Source organism: Lytechinus pictus, chromosome 11 (genome assembly GCF_037042905.1).
Source record: "Lytechinus pictus isolate F3 Inbred chromosome 11, Lp3.0, whole genome shotgun sequence".
NCBI lineage: Eukaryota > Metazoa > Echinodermata > Echinoidea > Temnopleuroida > Toxopneustidae > Lytechinus > Lytechinus pictus.
In genome coordinates this window covers 19,207,194-19,224,580 of record NC_087255.1, presented here as the reverse complement: position 1 = coordinate 19,224,580, position 17,387 = coordinate 19,207,194, and the positions used below count along the sequence as shown (strand labels likewise).

Genomic DNA, 17,387 nt, shown 5'->3' with positions numbered 1-17,387 from the left:
TAGCGTCATGCCTGGCGGAAATGTGCGCTTTGAAAGAATCCACCATTATTATTATTTTATTGTGCTGTGAGGTGAATGGGTCCCTGAAGGCCACCGCATACCTTACGATTGTCTGAGATCCGATTTAAAAACGCATTTTGCTCATTTTCTGAAAATGTGAATGGGACGTATCATTTTATTTGAGGTTTAAATTAATTGAAAGAATACTAATATAACCCTTATGAAAGATTGCAAGCCTTTATTTCGGAGTAAACTTGAGGCCAAATTAGTTTCAAATCGTAGCCAATCGACGACTGCTATGACGTCATTACGACAAGATATTAAATTTGCTTTTATTCTATGAAGGATGATAGCATAGTCACAGATTTGAACATAGGTTTTCGTACGATGATTTAGAACATTACACAGTAAGATATTCCAAGTCTCAATGTTAGCATCAAATTCTACTACATTTTATTCTGAAATCGGGTCGCAGACCAATCGTAAGGTGTGCGGTCGCCTTAACAGAATTAACTCCTTGCATCAAGCGCATAAATTAGCAGCTGGGCTAAAGCCGGTGTAATATATAGTCCGCCATTGAATATTATGTAACTAGATATTCCGCTCCTCATAAAATGCTATATAGCATAATTATTACAATATTATGGTAAAGGTGGAAAGAGAGACAGAAAGACATGCCCTTTTCGAATAAGAAATACAATAGTCCATTACAAGGAAGATTATTATTGTTTATCTTTTTATTACATTGTTTAATGTGCCAAAACAATGATGGGAACAGTTTGGTGACATTTGTTATCATAAATCCATAAATATTCACATTCCACTGGTACTCGTCAAGCATGGCGCCATGAATCATTTCCGTGACTGATCTCGTTGAAATTATACTGGTATAAAAATAACCCATGGGAAGTATGGGAGAATAGGACGGGGAGACTTAATAATGCAATGGTATAGATCTGCTTTAAGTCTAGGATTTACAGCAGTCTTTAAAAACTACGTGTAAACTAGTCTTCCTCCTCTTCCTTGCATTTCGTTTTTAAGCTTTCAGCCACGGACCCTCCAAAAGTAAATCTAAATATAATATGCGATTGTACTGCTCAACTGCATGGCCTCATTTGAATTATGACTTCATTTATAGTGGAGAAAATTTAGTGTTTTGCAGCCCCGTGGGGATGCATATGCATATCCCCCCCCCCCCCCGTCCTTCCAAAAAATAATAAAATTGGTATTTGTGGTATATATAAGATAGAATGATGTCTGTAGAATGATGTTTATAGAATTGATGTCTATTGTATTTTTCAACATCATCATTTTATTGAATTTCTTATACTTGACATCTGACCACGGTGACCTTTAACGTCGTTTGTATACTTATGTCGATGACTTGTCGTTAATTGCTTGTTTGCATATTTGGGGGGAAAAAATTTGCCCCCCAAAAAACCCCGACCTAAAAATTTTGCCTCAATTCACTTCACAGTACGCACACAAAAATCTCAGAATTACAAAGGTAATTGATGACAGTGGAAAAGATTGCTTGTCTTGGTCATTCAATCTACTGCAGATCAAACAATGCATTTTGACATAAACATACTGTGATTGTAATCAATATCTAAACTGAAAATATTTTATTGCTTGGCCGTTGGATTCCGTCCATTATCATTAAAAAAGCTATCCTTCATCATGTTCACATTTCCCTAAGTAAAAAAAATCAAAATAAGGATTTGACCTGTTCGTTTGTTTGTTGAATTTTTTTTTCACTTTTATTTGCTGGTACCCGGCCAGAGCAAAGAGTCGTCACATAAGCCTACTATATTAGAGTACTATCCGCTTTCTAGCAGCTTGGGCGACCAATTTTACGAATTACCTTCGTCTGTTCGAGGCCACCATCCCATATACCGGGTATAGGATAAACATGGCAGGTGAAGGTACAGGTGGGCAGGTGATGGGGGACTCCCCTCCTCGTCTCAGCCGATTTCTGGCAGCAGTCTTTTATGGAGTATCTTCAATTATGATAGTATTCATCAATAAATCGGTCCTGACAACATACAAGTAAGTCTCAGTAGTTTCATGTGCCAGTTTCATTATATTATGCGTTGTTTATGTCCATTTTTGCAGAGCTGTGTGACCGCAGGATTCGCCACGTCGAAGGTTTCCAAATTGAATTCCACGGGCACAGCACAGGCACCGCAGCGCTCTCGGTCGTGACTCGAGGAGAAGTTCCGCCGACGTGATGGGGAAGCTGAGCTCAAGATCATGGTTGCAGGATCATGCAGCCTGACCCTCGGCCCAGTGAACATACCTCACCACCATCCAGTAGTTCTAACCAGTACCAGTATTACTGTTAAAAAATGTCATGGCAAGTCTCTCAGCTCAGTCACATTTCGATTTTGAGGTCAATAATTAATAGGCACTTCAGGTGAAAATTAGGAAAGGCTGTTCCAGCACACTCACACTATTGCGAGGTTAGTAAAAATAGTATGCTATACGAACCTCGCACAACCAACGTGTTTTTGTAGTGGATTTTAGAGTTGTCGTTAACATCGCTTCATAACGTGAATGATGTTAGCCGAAACCCATTCCGCTACTCACCAGGGCTTTTTCTGGTAGAAAGCGTTCCATTATCAATTTTTAACATATTTTTGTAATTTAAAAAGGACACAAAAAAGAGCAAAATCGCTTACCTCCGCCTGGAAAGTGGCTTCGCACGTCTCTTCCACGGAAATAAAAGGAAGGTCATTGGTGAGCTAATACAGTTCACAACCTTAATTCAGCTTGGTGGTATTTTTAAAACTAGATTCATGATTCATTGTATGCGCAATTCCAATAATTGTTTGATAAAATAGAGACCCCAATAAATGCAATAACTTAAAAAACATACTTTTTTATTATTTTTGCTGACGATAATACTTTTTGGAAAATATTCAAAACGATGACAAATTAAACAAAAAATATAGAAAATTCTATGTACCTTGAAGGCTTGAATAAAGCCTGCAAGTGCTACCGTTCGTTTGTCAATTAACGTTCCACCAAAGTCTTTACCATAAAAAGATTGAACAATTTGCCGACTTTGCGTAACGCTTTGCATCGATTTACGTGTAAGATAATTTCTGTGTCTAGTCTTTCAATTGTAGTGTCTTTGATATGAAGATAAATCGCGCGCCCTCTTTCACTCATTAGACGAAAAATTTGAGAGCTAGAAAGGTAGCTCTCGTATTTTGTCAACGAGAAGAAAAATCAACGCTTAAATGACGCATTTTGAGGGATATTCATCAAATTATGAGGAATTGACTTCACATCGTTTCGTAAGTTTCGTAGGAGGACTTCATTCTGTAAGTCCTCGTATTAATTTTTCGTAAATAAACTTTATTTGTTGAATGCGCCTTGCCTTCAATTATTCTGTAGTCGGCGGCTGAGATGTTGCAGTGGGTGGTTCCAGCATGTTTGAAATGCTCACAATGAGGCTCAATATCTATGATTCACAAAACTGTTTGAATTTTCAAATTCCGATATCTAGAAGTCGAGTTATTGTCATCTTTGTGATACATAAACAGGGCTTTTTGTGGACAAAAGATGATTGCGAAATCTTATTATTCTCTTTGTTTTGGGCATGGCACATTTATAATACATAGCTTATGGGGAATTGTACAAGCTTTTTATTTAAATCTGAAAGTACTCAGATTGATTTGACAATTTTTGTCAATAAACAATGATGATTCTGATTAGACAGGAATAACCGTTGTTTCTGGGGATTTATTTAACAATTTCTGACATTTTACTAGTATAATCCCCATTCACCGACTGTAGTTAGTGTGAGCTTGCATGTGTTATCACGTCGCCCAATCCGGGCGATTTAATAATAGTGTCTAGATATAGATCTAGACTTCAATATTTTTTTAAAAATCTCATTTACAGTCTAAGGATTCATAAACTACCTAAATAGTGTCTTAAATATCTAAAGAATCAAGACATGAAAGAAGAGATTAAAAGGTGTTGAAATAGTACGTTACCGATGTTTACTTGTATTGGTCTCGAGAATTACCCCCCAAAATGGCAGCTAAAATATGAAATATTTACCAACGAACGGAGAGGGCGTCAACAATTTACGAATGTGATATTGATATTGCTTTAGATATTATACGATCTGATCCATATGCGAGCTAAACCGCTACGATCACAGGTAGCAGACGACATTCAGCATTAAAAAGTTAATAAGGATAATGACGTCATTCAAGATGGCAACTTGCAAGAAAAACCGTCGGCTTAGGTGAAAATGTCTTAGATGAAAGATTTCTCAATCATCCAGATGATTTTTTTCAATAACTCCGGTCCAAGGTACGCAATTGTCTTAAGTTATTTATATGTCCCTGGCAATGGAAACCATGAAACTGTAAATTTCGTCGCTTAAAACAGTTTCATATCGCGACCTATAAAACATTAGTTCAGTATACCACTGTCTATACGTACAGGCCAACAACTCTTCAGTCTATGTATTGGTGAATGAAGCCAACGTAGTTCAGCGGAACAACCACAATACAGAGACTGAAGCTTTCGGTCTAGATGATGATATGCCCGCCGCTTTTCCAAATCCAACTAACTGCTGATTGTATTTCAGCTTTAGTCTCGACATCATTGTTCGAATACTCAGACATCGCTTCGCTTGGCTTTGCTGTAATTTTGATATGAAATCATATTCACTGCAGGCAAATCTTTTGGTCGCTAACTTTAGTCCATATCAACATTACGGCGCGCGGCGAAGCCAGGCCAAGCAAAGCGATGCCTGACTGAGGATTCAAACGATGACATTGAGATCGAAGCCAAAATACAGCCATTCCTGATCGCGATAATCGGAAAAGCGGTGGGTATATTGACCTCGAAATGTGACTGTGAGACTTGCCATGACATTTGAGAACAATAAGGTTTATCGCGAATCGGCAAAATATCAGCAGAGGAAGCTGCACCGCAAAGCATTATAGGATTAAAATGGGGGCAGAGACGGCAGTGCGCATGCGCAGAGCTAGCTATCTTGCCCCCTTTTCGATCCCATGATGGTGCATTGCGGTTTTGATTAGCGATAAACCTTATTACTGGTGGTGAGGCATGCTGGTAACGGCCGGTGACTGCGGTGACTGCGGTGAGAAACTGCATTGGCGCCCAGAGTAGCAACTAATGGCAATGGCATCCAGCGCAAATTTAATCACACAGCTGACGCAGGCAATAAGTCATGACAGACCTGTGCAGACCAATGATGGATGCCCTTGTGATCATATGATTGGTTTCTTAATTTGCCCATGGTTTTGCTGGGAAAATTTCGAGTTCTGCTCTGTGGAGGGTTGGCACATTTTAAATGCTGTGTTTTAACACATTTTATAATGTTTTAAAATGTTTTAAAACACAGCATTTTAAAGCACCTGTCATTCTACAAAAAACATGTTTTAAAACACTGCGTCTTCACTTACGGGAGTGTTGTAGATTTGCATGGATGTGATTTTAGATGAATTGGTTTTTTTTTCTACTTTTATTTCTTATTAAAGTGGTGATATTATTTTCTTCTACAGTGTAACTATATCTTACTAAAATGCTTTATCCACACTGCTCCTTTTCTCCTCTTTTTTCTCTATCTCTCTGTCATGTTCCTTTCCTACCTTTTCAGTTGTGCACATGAATCCATAAGAATGTTCTCATTAATTAAACAAAAATGTTGTGCTCACTTTTTGAACTGGATAAATTCTATTGTAATTATACAAGTTTCTTTTAAAGATTGATATTCGGTTATGCACTTATTCATAGTTACTCTTTTCATTACAGATTTCCTTCGTTTCAAATGGTTGGCTTAGGCCAGGTAAGCTATCAAATTTCTATTTGCAAAATGATTTTAAGAAAAGTGATTAACAAGAAATTTTGCATCGTCATGGATGGATATTTTTATATAGATATTCAAAATTTTAAGGCCTGTAAGAATTAGGAATAAGATGCAATATGTTCCTTTGTGTTTTATAGTAGGGTAGGACAAAGTATGCTGAATGATAAAAAAGTTGGTTGACATGGTTACCTACAATCATTAATAAATTTTGTCTTGATTGATACACATTAAATGGGACCTACATCCAGAATGGAACTGATTTGTTCTGATTGTAAATATATGTGACATTGAACATTTATGCTATAAATTCATGGGGCAATATATTTACTACATGAAATTAAAAAGAAAAGACAATACATGTCACACAGTATGTAAAATTTTATTGACAAATAACAATTTATTTCTTTTGTTTTCTTTCTTGTAGATGCTGTCAACAATTGTCATTCTGTTATTAGGTAAAAGTTTGGGTATCATTCACTTCCCTGACTGGAACTGGCAGATCCCAAGAAAGGTAATGTTTCACAGAATTAATTAATAATAATAATGGTGATAAAAAATAACTCTTTTTTTTTACCCAGGATAGCCACTTCAGCTGTAAGCTGGACTTCCAGTGGGCCATTCATAACATACCATGTTATCATTAGTGACTCAACCGGGGATTGAACCCACGACCTCCCATTCATGAGGCAGGTGCTCTACCACTGAGCCACCATGCCCGGTATCAGTTGATATCAACTTTACCCCTTGATCTAAAAAATTACAAAATAATAATGAATTTAAATTTAGTAAATTAAACTATCATGATATTATGTAGAGTGATGTTTATTTTTGTTTTGCTTGCTGACTGTCATTATACCAATGCAAATCAACTGAATATTGGTGTAGCTTGGTAATAATGTGTATAATTTTGGAGGTCTTGGAGTGAAGAATAGGAAAAACAATTTTATGTTTGGGGTGGCTTATTATTATTTTTTTTTTTTACTTCTCTTCTTTCCAAAATGACTTTTTGTTTTTAAACCAACGGTAATGGAATGTTTTGCACATTTCAAGTGCAAAAGTGACCTCGGCCCCAGGGAACATGTATGAGGTACAGCTTATATTTTCATTGACTCCCATAATGCACCATGCAATAATCAACACGATATGTGTGGTATGGGAAGATGCAAGAAATTAATTATTTTTGTTTGGATAATTTGTTTCAGATATGGCCGTTACCTCTCATCTACATCTTGAATCTTGTGTTTGGTTTAGGAAGCACAAAACGTCTCAAGTAAGTAAACCACGTCTAATGGCGTATCTAGGATCGACCAGGGTTGGGGGCCCAAAAGGGGGCCTTGTTTTATTTCAAAATTTTGTTGCAAGCACAATATGTTTACAATTTATTTTCAAGGTTAATTGTTGAGCTTTGTGATACTTGGATTAGGGGGAGGGGGTGTACATACCCCCCCTTTGATTTTCAAATTTTATGCACAAACCTATTTAGGAGGGTCATCCCTCCCCCCCCCCCTCATCTTATAGATGGTTCAATCCTTGATGTATCACATTCCCAAGAAACATCAATCATTTGCTTGCATTTAAGATCTTGGGAATAATTTTATGTACAGTAATAGCCTTATTCGTACTAGATCACTTAAGATCTTTTTCGTGATATTTTGTAGCTGCCACCTTTCCGTAGGACTTGGTGGTCAGCTGCCTTTGATTTAAGGTAAATCACAAAGGAAATTTACTGTGTAAGCTGTTATTTTCGTGGGGCTTTTATTTACGCAGATTTTGCGAATTGCCGATCGGCCGCGTATTTAAAAGCGCGCGAAAATATGGACAAATTTAGTAATCAGTGCCAATGTCCCCTGCAGCAAAGCTTTGCTATTGTAAATATCCTGTGTGGTTAAAAAATTGACATATTTATACAAAAGACATGTCAACATGGAGAGTTTGAGGAGTATATTTTTGCACATGTTTTGCACTATTTTTGCTTCTCTGAAATGCTGTGGAAGTGTTAGGTACATCTTCCAATCGCGAATTCAACAACCCGCGAAAATGTTGGGACCCCCGCTATTCACTAAAAATCATGTACTCAAAAATAACAGCTTACACATCTCATTTGTCAGCATGCTATCAATTTTGAATGAATTATTGATGTTTTTTATTTACTCTATTACAGCCTTCCCATGTTCACAGTTCTCAGGAGATTCTCTATATTATTCACTATGATTGCAGAATTTTTAATTTTGGGGTGAGTTGCATTGAACTTCCTAAACGATTCATTGATTGATATATTTTACGTAAGCTCCAGAAATGACATAGCAAAATCTAGGGAGGATTTTACAAAAATACAAAACATTGCCCAGGTGGGGGTTTCGAAAAGAGTTATGTGTGACTTAGATTGATACTTAAATTCCCATTTTCCTGCGGTATAAATTTATAAAAGGCATCACCGCATTGGACAAATCATGCTGAGAGGATGGGCATTACTGCGTATTAATCTATAAGAATGCACGTTGCAAACCATGTACACGTCAGGACTAGGTATGACTCTTAAGTCATACTTTACTCTTTGTGAAACACCCCCAGGGCATGATTTAGAATCGCACTTAAATGCCTAGTTGCGTGCGGTATAAAAGGCATAACCGCATTGGTCAGATCATGCAAAGAAGACGCGCACTACTGCGTATTGATCAATTAGATTGCGCGTTGTATTTCAGATACATGTCGGCATTTAAGTGCGATTTAAGTCATACTTAAATATTTGTGAAACACCCCCCTTGTCATGTAAAATGCTTGTATAAACAAAATCTAGATTTTCCAAGCACTAGATGTGTCATACCGTCTATGACCGCTTGACACATAACAATGTACTATTGCACAAGTATTTCGAATCATCCATACTTGATCATAAATTCCAGCTGTGACAACAATCTCAAAATGAGTTAAAACAGAATCCCATGAAATTACCACCAAGTGTTTGTCTTATGAATTGTAAATCTTAAGTATACAGTTTGTTTATGACCACTACACACCTTACGATTAGTCTCTGATTTAAATTTGAAATAAAACTTTATAACAATTAATGAGAATATTTACAGATGGAACAAACTTCTGTCCTAAGTTCTAGATAAATGATATGAATATTAAGTTGAAGATTTATATTCAATGGTATAAAAGTAAAATCAATTCAGAATGAAATGCTGGTACAGTAATTGTACAATAAACTGCAATATTAGAGAATTAGGATGTTACTATTAATTAAAGGCTTGCAGTTATTAGTTTTTTTATACTGTAATGGTTTTCTGTAACTTCATATAAGACCATCCTGTTTGTTATGGAAATATTAAAGCAAAATGCAGTGTTTTACTAAATTTAGACCTATGCAAGCCATATGGTATGCTGTGATTTTTAGATATACCAGTTACGGTATTGTTCCTTTTATGTGACATGTCACCGAATTCATGACTCAGTATTTTTATATTTTGATAAAGTATTTTGCAGGAAAGCATTTACATGGCGACTCAAGGCGATTTTGCTCCCAAATTGCTCGTATAACCCCTGGAAAATGGAGGAAAGGCCCATAAATTTCTCATTCATTAAATCCAATGTTACAGATTAAGGCTATAGATTGTAAAAAGTAGCCCTTGAAAATAAATTATGTGCTCTCTTTTCCTCAGAGTACGAGCATCATCAAGAGTGCAAGTAGTTGTTGTCTCTATGATAATTGGAGCGATCATTGCAGCAAGGTAAGTATTGAAATCAATGACATGTTATATGCTATCGGGGGAAAAGGTACAAAGATCATGGCTTTTATCTATAAGGAAACTTATAGCTCCTAGTTTTGAGAAGATAAATCAACCATTGCCTGTTTTGAAAGGGGAGTCCAATCTAAGTAAAAAGTTGTTTTTAGAGGAAAAAGAATAATCAGACAAGTAGATAGGTGAGAGTTTGAACAATGCTACAACAAAAGAAAGTTATGATTTTTTACAAGTTGTAAAAATTGGTAATCACTATTCCCATGGTGACTTCAAATTGGCTGCATTGATGATTTTCATAGTGATGTAAAGCAAGGACTACTCTTCCATTTACTGCAATTTTATAAAATGGCAAAATGTCATGTTTTTTTCTAAAGTTTTACTTTGAATTATATATATTGTTCCTTATTAATTAGCTGAGAGCATATTTGTCACACTTGATACCCAAAATAAGCTTGTGTGATACAGGACCCTCATAGACTCATATTTCTGTCTCCCTCTCCCCTCTTTCTTGAAGCGATGACTTGGCCTTCGATGCTTTAGGGTATTTTTTTATTCTAACCAACGATGTCTTCACAGCAGCTAATGGCGTGGTCATGAAGAAGAAACTCAATTCTAAGGTGCAGTATACAAATATAACTCTGCTCATTTATTCTATTTAAAAAAATCTCATTTGTCAATTACTGCATTCGTTCAGGTATGTTCAATATCCTGGCATTGCCCAATATCTTTACCACGAGGACAACGTCTGATTAGGGAAGATATACACGGATATATATATTTGAATTGTATTAGAAATATTGTAGTAAATATATTGAAATTCAGTGGGAAAGCATGAAGTTATTCACAGGGTAAAGCTTCTCTATTTTTGTACCAAAAATATGGCCATGCCTCAGGAGAGAGAAAAGGTTATTTTATTTATATGAATTAGATTTGAAGTATTCTACTAGTAAAGTATAATGAAATGTAAACATGACACTCATGAACCTCTCTGTCATTGAGGATTACACATTTTATTTTCCTATATAGGAGCTGGGAAAGTATGGTATCCTCTACTACAATGCAGTCTTTATGATTCTTCCGACCCTGGCCGTCTCTTACTTCACCGGTGATCTAGACAAGGCTATGGAGTTTCAACACTGGAATGACAATACATTTGCATTACTATTCTTCCTCTCGTGTGTCATGGGGTAAGGGATTTATGTTTATGTTTATATAGAAAAATTGGAAAAATGATAGTATTGATAAACGTATATGGAGATTGGCTTGTAATACAAGGTTCTGCCTTTCCGCCTCTCCTAATACTTTCATTTGTACATTGGTATTACTTGTTATATATGTATTCTTTATTCCTGTGTTTGCACTCCTCTATATTTGTGTATATATATTGTTACATATTTTTAATGAAAGTAATCAATCAAATGAAATGAAATAAGAAAAATTGCTATTGTTCGTTCATGTAGCTCCAATTATGTCTGTATGAAAAATTTAGAAATTGTAATATTGATGATGAAAATATAAACATTGTTGATTTCGTTGGGTTTACATAGAAAGTTTGAAAAAAATAACAATATTCATAATTATAACTATATTTTGTGTGTTACATATAATATTTGGACAATGACAATAATTAAGATAAAATACTCTCATGCGTTTTTACATGATAATAATACGATATTCTGTGTGTTTATAAAGAAATTTGTTGAAATAATAGAATTAACAATAATTCTAATGATATTTAGTGTATATCTCCAATGCATTGTCAAAATTAGGAGCTCTGAGCTCATTAGAAGTCAAAGGTCAAAATTGTCAACTGTGTGCAGTTGAGAATCCATCCAGTTTCTTTTTTTTCTCATCAGATTTGTATTGATGTATTCCATTGTGTTATGTACTGGTCTCAACTCAGCATTAACTACAACCATTGTGGGATGTCTAAAGGTAATGCAGTCTAAAGTCCTTTGTTTCTTACATTCTGATAGATTGTATTTATTACCCAATTTAATTTCAAACAAACAGCTGTGGCACAAAAAATAGTGCAAATCACAAAGTGTATAGAGTGACATTGATGGTAGTACACAAAAATGGCATCAACGGGATATGTACATGAACAACAATAAGAAATGATTCTCATACATGTGTAGAAGATTCATTTTCCATGATATGAATATCAGAATAGCAATAATGATAATCTTATCACGTTGTACAAGGCAGCTCTGTGTTAATATTCATGCAACAGAAAACTTAAAAAAAAAGAGCAACATCACTTCACACATTGCAAATCTCTGATGGTGTACATGAAACTGGCCTACTAAAATAAAGCTGCTGTAAGCATAACTTTTAAGGAATATTTTTATGGACACAGAATAATTATTCTATTTAAGCAAGATTTATTCACCACTGCTACTACTATTTCACCCATTTTAAGGGGAAGTTTGCCCTGACAAAATGTTAATTGTTAAAAATAGTAGAAAATAATCAAATATTGGTAAAGGTTTGAGAAAAATCTATCAAAGATTTTAAAAAATTATTATAATTTCTTTTTTTTTGTTAATTTGTGATGTCATATACAAGCAGCTTCCCCATATATCATATACACTGTAGTAAAACAATGAAATGAAAATGGTTTTTATTATATCTCCAGTATATCAACAAATATATCATATCACACCTGCTCCTAAAAGAATTTTTTTAGCCATCATACACCAATAAAAAATTAAAATTTATTCAGTTTATATTACATAACCTATTGGGCAGCTGCTTGTATGTGACATCACAATCCAAAACCTGAAATTCTTATAGCTTTCTTAAATGGATTTTCCTCAAACCTTCATCAGTATTTTTAAATCATTGTTTTCTGGTATTTTTACAACACAACAAAATTTTTGTCAGAGTGAACTTCCCGTTTTGACATTTAATTTAAACAGCAATTGGTTACATATCCCCCTTTTTTTTGCATTTCTTGACTTCTCATCTACCCTACAAGAACTTGTGTGTGACGTATGCAGGGATGTTTATAGGAGGGGACTATATATTCAGCTGGACAAACTTCATAGGTCTCAACATCAGGTAAGAGGATGGATGAAACTGCAATTTGAATAAGAGTGAATAATTAGTAACGAACAGCGCCATCACAGGTCATTTGTGGAGCTAAAGTCAACTTGTATACTGTATCAGCCTCTGTAGTGCAGCACAATGCCTGATGTTGGATGATTACCAAAACATCAATATGGGAATGCTCTGTTCCTCTTCCACATTTTCTCCATACTTATTATAACACTATCTTTATTCTAATTATTGTTGTTGCTTTTGTAGTTATTATTGTTGCTGTTGTCATTACCATCATCATCACCATCATCATCATCATGATCAATCACCATCATCACCATCGCCACCACCATCATCATCATCATCATCAATACCATCATCATCTTTGTATGATCATCATCATTTTCATCATCGTCATCTTCATTATCATATCAAGTGTCTTATGCTGATGGACCATGTAACCTTTCCAATTTTACTTTAGTATCTGGTATTAATCTATTTCGCAGTGTGCTTGGAAGTATAGTGTACTCATATATCACTTTCATCGAGAAGCAACCTCCAGCTAAACTGGACCAGACAGCCCAGAATGGAAATGTTGAGAGTGGGGTGGCTAAAATGTGATCCAGACTGGGCCAGACCATCTTTAGACCTTGTCTGTCGGTGATTGTATAGATTTACAGCACTAGCAAGGAATAGTTGAAGCAGGACCAGCCATACTGTGATCCTGGCTGGACTAGTCCATCTTTAGATCTTGGTTATCGGTAAATGTATGGACTTACAGCACGAGCATGGAATAGTTGAAGCAGGGCCAGCCATTCTAGACCTTGTTTACCAAGACCAAGTGAGAATGACCAGTCCACCTTTGCATCTAGTCTATCAGGAGATACATGGATGTACAATCCAGCAGGACCAACTATTCTAGACCTGGTACATTTAGGCCATACTTCTAGTCCACTTTAGATTTAGTCTATTTATGGAAGAATGGACCTACAGCATTTTCTTCGAGGAATATACCGGTTTTGTCAGTGATGAAATGTAGGGATTGGTTTTTGAAAAGCCGCTTGCTGGATTCCTGCAAGAAAGACAGCAGCTCTGACGTTTGATGGATTTTCAAGAAGAATTTTTATGTGGGTTGTTAGTTTCTTGCAAGCTTTTCAATCAATATGCAATTTTTAATGAAAGGTTTTTCAGTGTATGTATATAAGATATGGCTGAAAAGGTGAAAGATTTATTTAATGTTTATAATATGTGGGTGTGCAAGTGTACATAGCCTTTGTATATCATGTGAATTATAGTAAATGAATTATAGACCTTATGCATGTGGTGACATCATAATCTCATAGCGCCCTCCCTCAGAGGATATAGGAATACATGTAAAAGGAGTTGTCAGAGATGCGCCAGCTGCAGATCACCAAAGCATGCAAGTCAATGGCTTAAGTTTAGCCTTGAAGATGTTGGCAGGATGACGTCTTTGCATAATGTCTATTATCATAATTTATTCAGATGAGACTAATTCAGATTTTCTATACTGCAACTATTTTTCTACAGTGGAATTTTGTATTTACGTTGAATAGTGCATATGTTTGTCTATTAGAATCTCTTTAGGTGAAATTACCGGTAGTAATAATGTGGTATGGAAATTATTTCACTTATCAATTTTGCAAAGAAATTAAGTGAGTCTAAAGAAATAATGAATCTTATTTTATTTCAAGGATGTGAAGAATTCTATACTATTTTCATCCATGTAATTAATACCAGTAAATGAACTATACTGTAGTAAGTGATGTTATTTTTATCCATTTTATAGGCTGAAATACTTGTGCTAGCAGTGGGTGTATATTTTAGCAATAGAACTCTTAACTTCCTACTTTCCAAGTGCAACTTGTTTTTTTTTTATTGTATGTAATGAACATGTCATATGCTTTTAAACGTTACCTCTTCACTTTCAACTTGATTATTTTTTTGTATCAATTTTGTTGGTGTCATAGTATTGTTTTCTGATTTACACAAGTCCACAACTACTCCACACAGACAATAGTTCCATGAACAAAGATTAAAAAGAGAACAGTAAACGCAATGAAATAGGATATTATTTTGCATTAAAGATGTCAAAATTGATTTCTCATTCGCTTTACTCTTTAAAAATTTTGCCCCATACCCCACGTTTGGTCCCCTAAAATTGTTGGCTCATTACGCTACTGAATCGCACCAAATCTGTTACATATTCACCCTGATATGTTAAAACTGCCCTGTTTCAGGTAAAAGGTGGGTAATATTTGCTATTGCCCTTACTGGAGTGTATTATTTATATGCATTAAGTAAAATTACCATATTTTTGCATATAATCTTCAATAGTTTGTGTAGCAATATCAGATGATTTGTTTGTTCAGATTACTCTCCAATTGAATTTGTTTATTATTATGTGACTATGTAACAAACAGGGTAGCTATTGAATGTGGAGGAGAGAAAATGATGATTCTTAAGGTGCCAAATAATTTCAAACAGATGTTTTAATTTGTTAAGAGTTCATGACAATGATGTGTGCCATGGAATATCAATTATGGGATATCAGGATTAGCAAGAGGTAGATCGATGTATTCATTTGGTATTAGGTATATAGAGGGTTTAGTTTTCTATTCATATGTATAAAGTCATGAATTTTGGATTCCGTAATTAAAAAAACACTTATCCCAAACATGTAAAGGTATTGTTGTTATAATGTATGGTTGACAATCTTAAGAAAGATACCGGTACTTCAATTGATATATTTTTTTTTATCAAATTGATTTCTTTTAAAGAAACTGCCATTTTTCTGAGTAATGTCATTAACAAATTATATACACTGTATGAATCATATACATGTATTAACCCTTGCAACGAACTGAGCTTGAAAACACTTTTCGTTTTAATAATCAAGAAAAGTGCATTAATGTATTTACTCAGGGTGTGGTTTGTAGTTCAGTTATTTAAATAGATTTTGTTTTTACTGTTTGGAAAAGGTTTTTGGATGATTCAATCAACCCCAATTAAATAGAAGCCAATAACACCACCATCAAGAATGCATTTGCACTTACAGTGTTCTCTTAATATAGAACAATATCACAGACGGGCAGCTGCTCCATATGTTGTGTGATATAAATTCCAAAATACAGAATACTCAAAAAATTGAAAATGATTTTATTTGTGAAGTGGACATCATTTCATACCCTCTCCTATAAGAAAAATATTTTCATTCATCATATCAAAAATATGGAATTCACCGAATTCATATTCCAAAATATGTGGGGGGTGATGTAACTAATTAACTTTTTAAAATTCATAAGTCCTTATTCCTTTTAATAAATTTTCACCAAATGTTCACTAATATTTTTCCCGAATTTTTTTGCTTTCATGAAAACCAACTTATTGTCAGGTTGAACTTCCCCTGTTGAGTATACATCTGTTGAGTATACATCTTCTTGGGGGAGATTATGACAATGATGGCTTGCCATAATTAAGATTGATTAGATCAACAGCATATCTGGCTTTCCATAGTTGAGATGGGACAAGGTCATGTTGAACCATTGATATAAAAAAGCTGGATCATGCTTGTCTGCTGCACACTCAACCTTGAAACTACAGGAAAAGTACTCCATAAGACAACAATATATAGGGACATACATGTACCAACACGTATTAAGACACAACACACACACTCAAGAGAAGTACTTTTAAGTGTTTCTGTGGCCTGTGCGCTGTTGCTATATCCAATTTTTATATATCGATGTATTGAAGCCCAACCCCAGGGACAATTTGATCCTTGAAGGACAAATCCACAAGAAGAGATGTCCCCCCCCCCCCCTCCGGGAGATGTACTTGATTCCTATCAGTGTATACACAAATAAAGACTCATTTACAATTGTATTTAAAGTGAGTTTTCTTCTTATTCTTCTTTAAGCATGATACAAAAAAGAGCAAGAAAAATATTATATACATGTGAAATAGGTTTTTCTTCCATCATACACAAATAAAACTACATAATTTTCTTACAAAGTATATAGAATATTTTCCAAAGAAAAGAAATCAACATCTAATATACAAACTTAAAACCTCAAAAGAAAAAAAATGATGAACATAGTAGTAGTGCACCTGTGTACCTTAATTAGAAACTAAACAAAGAGAACTTTCAAAAATAACATATCAACATGAACAATAATATATGTGTTAACTGTTTCATAACTAATGGTACCTCATTTAAATTGTTAGAGGGGGTATCTTTCGAAGGAGTTTTTGTCCAGTTTTTCAAGAATCATATAATTTGGTCACAAGGCTTTTATTAACATTGAAAACTTTGTGAATTATGTGCAATGTTCAATGGAACATTTAATCAATTAACAATAAATCAGTGACTATTGGGGATCCATAGATGGGTTTTTTTTTCAGTACCAAGGACCTACTATAAAGTCCATGGGATAACTACTCCCAAATAGATACATGTAAGCGACAGAATAAGGTTAAGGATTATATTAGCTCATGGGTTAGCTGCTCATCATCCCCAAACCCTTAAGAAATTTACAGTGTAGAGCATAAAATGACAAGTATAACTAAATCATCTCTTCAAGCCTTCCAACTGAATGAAGATCCAAGCAATTAGCCATTGACACAGCCACGAAGACCAATTGAAATTTTAACGTCTCAAAAATGCTGAAAATAAGAACAAACCTTCTACAGGATATATAAACTTGTGCATTTCAAATGAACTT

At 34.9% G+C, this 17,387-nt stretch overlaps 1 protein-coding gene across 1 annotated transcript; it reads left to right on the top strand.

The window, feature by feature from the left end:
• The first annotated feature begins 1,796 nt into the window (after positions 1 to 1,796).
• Positions 1,797 to 15,694, top strand: LOC129270935 (nucleotide sugar transporter SLC35D1-like). Its single transcript, XM_064106928.1, has 11 exons — positions 1,797 to 2,049; positions 5,806 to 5,839; positions 6,285 to 6,371; positions 7,063 to 7,130; positions 8,022 to 8,093; positions 9,523 to 9,591; positions 10,118 to 10,220; positions 10,630 to 10,790; positions 11,460 to 11,538; positions 12,584 to 12,666; positions 13,152 to 15,694. The coding sequence occupies exons 1-11, from the start codon at positions 1,913 to 1,915 to the stop codon at positions 13,264 to 13,266; spliced, it is 1,008 nt and encodes a 335-aa protein (XP_063962998.1). The 5' UTR covers positions 1,797 to 1,912; the 3' UTR covers positions 13,267 to 15,694.
• Positions 15,695 to 17,387: the final 1,693 nt, after the last annotated feature.